Here is a 7,937-nt window from a genome sequence, read left to right on the forward strand (position 1 = left end):
TCCTGAAGGGCGTCGGATATCCCCCTTCTCTCCCACGGCCCTTCACGTACGGGGGGAAACCCTAGGCCATGTCCGATAGCAGCGTCGTTGTCTTCGCGTTTCTTCTTGAAGGTGTTGCTTGGTATGTGGCGTTTCGTGGTGCTAGGAGCGTGGTGGAATTCTCCGGCGGGCGCAGCGGTTGCGAGTCATCTTCGTTTTCGTTGATCCGCCGTTGTCGGCATTTTTTTTCCTTTTGTATTTTCTCTTTCATTTCTTTTAGGTGTGTCTGTGCTGCTTCCGCCCCAGCACCTATCGTTGGTTGTATCGATGTTGTTGCTTTGTAATACAAAGCGGGGGAAATCCTTTTTCGATAAAGATAACAGTGCAGACTTCAACACATAGAGGCCTTCCTATAAACATGGGGATGCAAATGTGAAAAAAGATAGCAATGCACCGTCTTCAACATGCTGGGCCTAGCACATTATACAGAACTTGGAGATACCTATCTGGAAAAAAAACATTGAGAAAATATTTGTTCAGTGAAAGTTCTGAAACACCCGAGTCTGATTTGCCTAAAGAAAACCATGGAGTCTGATCGCATAAGCCAAATTGAACTAAATATAGTAACCATCTTACATATGTTAACTTGGTTTCCTGAACCCCCGCAAAAAAAAAAAAACTTGGTTTCCTGAAAGTAAAACAATTACTCCATCCGATCCAAAATAAATGTCGTGATTTTGAACTAGACAAATTTTAACATGTCCTTCTTACCTCCTCTCTTTACAAGTGAGCTAAAAAGATAAGTTAATCAGGCAATTAATTAATGAGATCAACGGCTCAGATCTATTTTATACTCTTACCTCTTATGTGAAAAGAGAAAGTAAGAGGGACCATGTTAAACTAATCTTAGTTTTGAACGTGTCGTAGTTTTGAACTAAAATATGTTTAGTATGTGTCGCAGTTTTGAACTAAGGTTGAACTAATCTTAGTTCAAAAAGGAAAGATCTAGTGTAGGCTTCCCCGCTAAAAGAAAAGATCTAGTGTATGTTTATTATTTAGCTATAAAATGAATAGTTTTTAGAAAGGCAGAGGAACACGGGAATCAGCCTTGGCACTGCAATAGTGCCGAGGAGCTCAACCGAGTGATCTTACCACTGTCAGCGGCACTGTAGCCCTATCATCCAGAACACCACAACATAATCAAGTTTGGCAGGGGTAACCTCAGCACAGTTGGCAATGAGAAAATAAAGACAAGGAAAAATGGATCTTTTTATGATTATTTTCTTCAAGCAAACACGCTGCCTCAATGAATTGAGCAGTAGACAACAAATATCCTAACAGGTTTGTTGTCATCTTTGAGCTTAGTTTAACCACCTCACAGACAGATTACCTGAAATGAAGCCCAGATGCCTATCTGCTTCAATGATTCACAGTTCCACCTCACAAAGGAAAGCTTCGAATCAGGCTGTGTAAGCTCTTCAAGAGAGATCAAGGAGCATTCTACCCTATCAATTTGCACCTAGAATGTTCGAGGTGTTGGAGATGCGTGAAAATGTGTGAATGTGCTTGCCGAATTGCTTTCAATTAACCAACACTTGGCAATTTTACAGGAAACAAAGTTGAAAAGAATTGACTCCAAAACTTTTCTCCTTCGTTCTCTCGATCACCACATCTCCTTGCCGGCGATCAGGACCGCTGGTGGGACCGCTTCTGTTGCTAACTCTACACATTCAACATATGTCTAACTCATAGGCGATTTAACCTTCTATGTTTCTCCACAGATAAAACTGAACCTTCCTTTTGGCAAACCGAAGCACTTCAATGACTTCGCAAAAAAAAAGGCACTTCAATGACACCCTTAACGCCCTTGCCCTTATGAAACTGCCCCTTCTCGATAGACGCTTTACATGCACAAACAATCAGGAATCCCTAGGACAGGACAAAAATCGACCTATCTTTCTTTAACTTAGTCTGGAATGACTCCTTTCCTAATACAACTCTTTCGTCACTAACCAGATTTACTTCCGATCACGTACCCCTGTTGGTCCAGATCAACCAGATCAACACTATTCTCCCATGCACGAACCAATTCAAATTCGAAGTGGGCTGGGCCATCTTTCAACCATGTCAGTAGATTGTTCAAAAAGCTTGACCCATGAATTTGGGCCAGTGGGCCAACTCGACGGCCTCCCTCACCGCGGCACTTCAACACACACGATGCGCCCTGAAAAAGGGCCCAAGTTCCGATCCAACTATGTGAAAAAAAAAACTGTAAGAAATTATATTCAACTCCTAGACCTTCAAGAAGAAAACTGCCAACCCTCACCTGCAGAATCTTTAACCAAAAAAATGCGGTCGTGATCGTTCAAAAAACAATACACCCTTCGATCCATATTAGTTGTCGCTCAAACGAATTTATCTAACACTAAAATACGTCTAGATACATCCATTTCAGCGACAATTAATAGGGATCCGACATGAAAAAGGCCTCCTGGAAACTACGTGCCAAAATTAGGACTGCGGTTGAGGGAGGTGAAAAATTCACGCTATTTCATTGCTTCCGCCTCACAGCGTTTGCGAAAAAATAGAATTCACTCCCTCCATCACTAGGACATTGATTTCTTCAGTCACAATCACAAAGCCTCCATCCTCAAGCAAGTCTTCACTAAAATCTTCGACCCTATAGCTCTCACCCATTGGAACTTCACTCTAGCCTCTATTTATCCAACCACCATCCCCGCACTCTCCACCCTTGATGCTGCTTTTACTAAGCAGGAAACTAAACATGATTTCTTCCACATGAACCCCCTTGCAAGCCCAGGATCAGACGGCTTTGACCCTTTCTTCTCGCACCTAGTTAAACCAACTATCACCCAATTCTTCCAAGACTTCTTCGATGGGACCATCGACACTGAATACATAAATATATTCCACATCGTACTACTGCCAAATAGGGAAACCGTGGGAACAGCAAACTCATTTAGGCCCATATCACTCCAAAATTGCCTTATCAAAGTGATGGTCAAAGTCCTCACCAATAGACTTAAACCCTTTATACCCCCAGGGCTCTTTTTTTAGCGCCGGCGCGGAAAAATCGGCCCAGTCGCGTCCCAGGACCTTGTTTATCGCCGGTTTTGGCCGAAATAACAGCCGGCGATCCGGAGCCGAACCCAAGCCCCCGGGGGGCACCTGGGGGCGCCGGCCGAAGCCAAAAGGCGCGTGGGTTCGCTCTGTCAGCGAGAGACATGCCTTTTCCCGCCGATCCCCCACTTTTCCCTCCATTTCCCATTGCTTCACCCCTTCTGCCCCTCTTCTCCCGCCATTCTCCTCCCACTCCCCGCCATCCTGCCATGCCGCCGAAGAAGTACTCAGCCCCTCGCGCCGCTACCAATGCCGCCCAGCCGAATCAGAGGAAGCCGAGGGCGCCGCCGACGAAACCATCGGGCATGTCGAACGCCGACTGGAGGGCGGAGGTTCAGCGCCGGGAGGCTGTCACCACCAACCAGCGGAACAGGCTCAACGCCAAAAGGGCGCGGGACGCGGCGGCGGCGGGAGAGGCAGAGGCATCTCATGCGGGAATGAATAATCCTTCCGGCGGCCATGACCCGCAAGCTGCCTGGAGCCAGCAGAGCGTCGGGTTGCCGGCCAGCTTCTCGCCAATGCCGTCGGCTACGCCATGTGGGTATGCAACTTCGCCTGGCTACGCCAACTCCCACGCCGACCCCAACGCCGCCACCAAGCCCGAGTGATGATGCCGCAACGACGCCCAGCACAGAAGCCACGCCTACGCCTGCCAGGCTGACGCCGGAGGAGCCTGCCGTCGTTTGATGCGTTTCCTGCGCGTCCTTCCTTTTGAACGCCGAACTTTCGAGTATGTTTGATCGCCGAACTATAATGGTGATCGCCAAACTTTTGTGGCAGCCGTTGATCGCCGAACTTGTGGCATTTTTTTTGTAGCGAGAAATGGCAAATTTGAACTTATGCGCGTCTTGGGGCCGAAATCTGAGGACGAGGCTGGGAACTGGATCGCCCCCAGGGCCAAAAAGGCGCTTGCGCTTGTGCGAAACCACAATCGCCGGATGCGCTGGGTGGCCGAACGAGTGGAGATGCTCTTAGTCCAGGGTAATCAGATTAGCTGTATTTCAACCCTCAAAGAAAAAAAGATTGGCTTTATTTCCGGACATAACATTGCTGGAAAAAAAATTATATGCCGCTGATCTAATCAGCTCTTGCCACACCCAAAAAACATCCACAATGATACTTAAGTTAGATTCAGTAAAGCTTTTCACTCACTAATCCCTTATTAGTTCACGCGGGAGAAACTTCCTCTCAAATTCACATCACTAATTCCCACCACATACTCCCTCCGTCTTTAAGTGTCTCAACCTTAATACAACTTTGTAAAGTTAGTACAAGGTTGAGACACTTATTTTAAGACGGAGGGAGTGCCAAACATGGGTTTGAGATTAATAATCAACTTCCCAAGCTTAATCGCCTAGCATATTCCGTTTCACTAGTAGCCAAACACGGTGTCATAAGATTTGCAGGCTGGATTATATATATGTTCACACGCCTCCAAAATGAACATCTCCTTAATCCCTTTCCACATAGGAGTACTGTCTCAGATACACTTCCTTGGCTCTTTACAAGCAAGTGCAGAGAAACCTTCTTTTTTTTTTTGACGCGGGGCATGTCCTATACATAAAGGCAGCAGCGGCCTAATCTAGACCCTCCCACAACTGCAACAACAAAACCCCGAACGAACAAGAAATGGCATGTATATGTATATTTACATCATTTCTGCACGAGATACGAGTAGAGGAAGTGGTTCCACACGTCCGGGACGCCGGGGAGGCACCAGTGCGTGCAGTCGGCGTAGCTGCTCGGGTTGGCGATCTGCTCCTTCGTGAGGGGGGTGAACTGCCGCCGGAACACGGTGGGGTGCGCGTCGATGCGGTAGTCGGTCAGCTGGGTGAAGTTGAGTATCTGAACGTTTATGCCTTTCTGCTCCAGTGGTCTGAAGATCTGCTTCGCCTTGTCCATCATGCTGTAGTCCGTGGTCGCGCCTTTGTACCCGACCTTCTGGATCGGCTCCGACTCGTTCAGGCACTTGTTGCTGTCGTCTCCGCCCCAGTCGCTTGCCCTGAAAGTTTGTTTTTGTGTGAGAAGATTGTGTGATATGCTTGTAAATTTAATCTGTTGCTTGTCATGTTGTCAGGTTTAACGGTTGATGGATAGGTTTCAGTTTTTGGTCTCACCAGGTATGGGTAGGCGACGAGCCTGCGAAATAGATTTTAGTCTTGTTGTTGATGTTCGCTCCCACCCACTCGGTTACTTTCTTGAGAGCAATCTCGAAACCTTCCACCATCTCCACTTCGTCTAGCTTTGCATCACCATCCTCAAATGAGCCATACCTGCACATGGTGAATATGTTCATCATGCTAGCTCAATTATATTTATATTTGTTACTAATTCCAAATCCCAGTTCATAGCATCCAAAACTTTATCAACTTGTTCGCATCAGTTTCAGATAACTCTTTCCTTTTGTTGGCAAGCAACGGGTGTAAAATGATGTACTTACATGACCTTCATCTTCATATCGGGCTTCTGCTTCCTCCACCAAAGGTAAGAGTTGAAAACAATAACGTCAGCATTGCCCCAGGCACGGGCATGCTTCTCAATCTTCTCCGCCCGTATGATCCGGTACTCAACCCGGTGAATTATCGGGTTGTCGCTGTTGGATTCTAGTATCAGCGGCGACCAGTAGAAGTCGATTGTCGCATTGTATTCCTGAAACAGTGTGCCTCGATCAGCTAACAGAAAGTGTCATACCTTACTTCTAGTATATTTTTTCAAGTGTTCAGAGATTGAGAAACATACGAATGCCGTGAAGGAGATAAGTGAGCCGTTGTAAACGCGCATCTTCTGGCCTTCAGGGATGGAAGCCTCCACCATGCACACCATGGAGACCCATTGGTTCCTGTTGATTGAATCGCCGACGAAGACCATCCTCTTGTTCCTCAGCTTTTCAAGCAGTTTTGTGGCGTTGAACCTGTTTCACAGTTTCAACATGACAGAAATAAGAACAAGATGTGAAATTCTCACAACTCATGATCTTTCACTATCCATTAGTTCCTTTGTGTCTTTGAGGAGCAGAGGCAGAGCAATCATATCACTATTTTCTGGCGTTGAATCTGTTTCAACATGTATAAAATAGCCCGCATGTCACAAATGCTATTGACACTGTGACAGTACTAGGCGTGAATGACTGGATGCCATGCCATATATGATCTGTTTCTAGACATGCAGGTGTATGGAATTGGATGGTGAACAAAGCAACAAAAAAAATAGATTTCTCATTGTTGATTTTACGCTGCCCTCTGGTTGAGCAGGTCAATCCCACTCATTTTGCCATCTCATATATGATTTGTTCCATTGCTAGTATCATGCATCCTTTGGTTTCAGCTAGAGACCAAGCTAAGATTTTAATTCCCATATATTCCACAGAACTCTTTCCTTTTACTCCCCAAGAGTTCAATTTCGAAATTTTGCAACACTGACAGAGCATGTAGGCAGTAGCAGTGCAGTACTATATAGTTTCAGGCATGCTGCATTTTCTTGTTGTTGGCATGAACGGACAGAACCGGGCTAGAAAACCACTCTCAACTCAACTATTCTTTCTAGAGAAACATGCATGTATGTAAATGTAACAAAACCAGACATACCTTGGAAGATCACATCCATCGGGCTGCCATCTCCAATACTGGTACCTGGTGTCATTCCGGCCATACTTCTCGCAGGCGACCTCGTCGAAGATGAAGGAGCAGTTGAGGCCGGAGTAGAGCGGCTGGGAGGTGTTGTCGTACACCCACCGTCCCAAGGACCAGTTGCACTCCTCGCCGGAGCCCCTCATGGCCTCGCCCATGAGCTCGTCCGTCCACTGCACCTGCGCCTCGCGGCCCCCGGCCGCCGCCACCTTCACCTCCTGGTGCCGGTGCTGGACCGCCAGCTGCACCTGCGACTCGTGGCCGCGGTCGAACAGCAGGGAGACGGAGCTGACGACGATGAAGAAGGCGACGAGGGAGCTCACCACGCCCCGCAGGCCGACGACAGGGGACGGGGAGGACGTCGCCGTCGTCATCTTGTTGTGGGTGGCCTGCTCCGGCTTCATTTTCTCTGGTGAATCGGCCGTGGCGCTGTCCCCTCTTTTATTGTTGTAATGGGGGCACTCCTTCCCATGTCTAGTGTTGCACAAGCAAACGTGAACGCTGACCCTTGGGCTAACCTTCATCATCATCGATCACCCTGTCCCTGACCGCCTGCCTGCAATGCAACCTCTTCTAAGCTAACTCGGGCATATAAGAATGTGCAGCAGGTTGGTACTGAAAGTTTGAAGTTGCAAGAGAAGTGACGATGGGTGCTGTTTGTAAGTTTGGTCTACCCAGCTCTGAATTTGCAGATGATTTTATACGTCAGGCTCATGCTCACTCCACGCATGTGCTCTGCCAGTGTCCATAATGTAAGGCTAGTTTGTTTAATAAAAGCAAAAGGCGGTAAAGGTACAAGTGCTGGTTTCTGGTGCCGACACTTCTGTCAATCCAATCCACCAGACCACACCACACCACACCATACCAGAGTCACACCAGCCATTCAAGAGAGGAGGAGCTAGCCCAGCAAAAAGCAAAATATATTTATTTCAATGTGTTTGCGTTTGCGTGTGTCACTTTCAGGATATGATATTTAGAAATCAAGCAACGGAAAGGCGGTGTACAGGGAAAGAAGTCTTTTGCATTAATTGCTTTGTTCCTCACCTAATTAGCATTCAAAGTAAGCTAGTGCAAAAGCCACAGGTACAGAGGCCCCCTGAATGTGAAGTCCAGTATAATGCATGCTCGATCATTTCAAAATGGCAATCATAATTCTCTATTAGTTGATGTACTAGTAGCGCTAAACAACCT

General features: G+C 47.0%; 1 protein-coding gene across 1 annotated transcript; it reads right to left on the reverse strand.

The window, feature by feature from the left end:
• Positions 1 to 4,513: 4,513 nt before the first annotated feature.
• LOC119308512 (protein trichome birefringence-like 34) lies at positions 4,514 to 7,420 on the reverse strand. The gene is made up of 5 exons (XM_037584643.1): positions 6,705 to 7,420; positions 5,860 to 6,031; positions 5,561 to 5,769; positions 5,238 to 5,393; positions 4,514 to 5,122 (listed from the first exon to the last, which is right to left on the reverse strand). Exons 1-5 carry the CDS (start codon positions 7,274 to 7,276, stop codon positions 4,774 to 4,776), a joined length of 1,458 nt encoding a protein of 485 aa, XP_037440540.1. The 5' UTR covers positions 7,277 to 7,420; the 3' UTR covers positions 4,514 to 4,773.
• Positions 7,421 to 7,937: the final 517 nt, after the last annotated feature.

The sequence above is a fragment of the Triticum dicoccoides genome, chromosome 5B (assembly GCF_002162155.2).
Source record: "Triticum dicoccoides isolate Atlit2015 ecotype Zavitan chromosome 5B, WEW_v2.0, whole genome shotgun sequence".
Classification (NCBI taxonomy): Eukaryota; Viridiplantae; Streptophyta; class Magnoliopsida; order Poales; family Poaceae; genus Triticum; species Triticum dicoccoides.

Coding starts and splice junctions, on each gene's coding strand:
- LOC119308512 (XM_037584643.1), bottom strand. CDS start 7,276: ATGATGATGAAGGTTAGCCCAAGGGTCAGCGTTCACGTTTGCTTGTGC. Junction 5,770..5,859: donor TTATCTCCTTCACGGCATTC/GTATGTTTCTCA, acceptor ACACTGTTTCAG/GAATACAATGCGACAATCGA. Junction 5,394..5,560: donor GATATGAAGATGAAGGTCAT/GTAAGTACATCA, acceptor CACCATGTGCAG/GTATGGCTCATTTGAGGATG.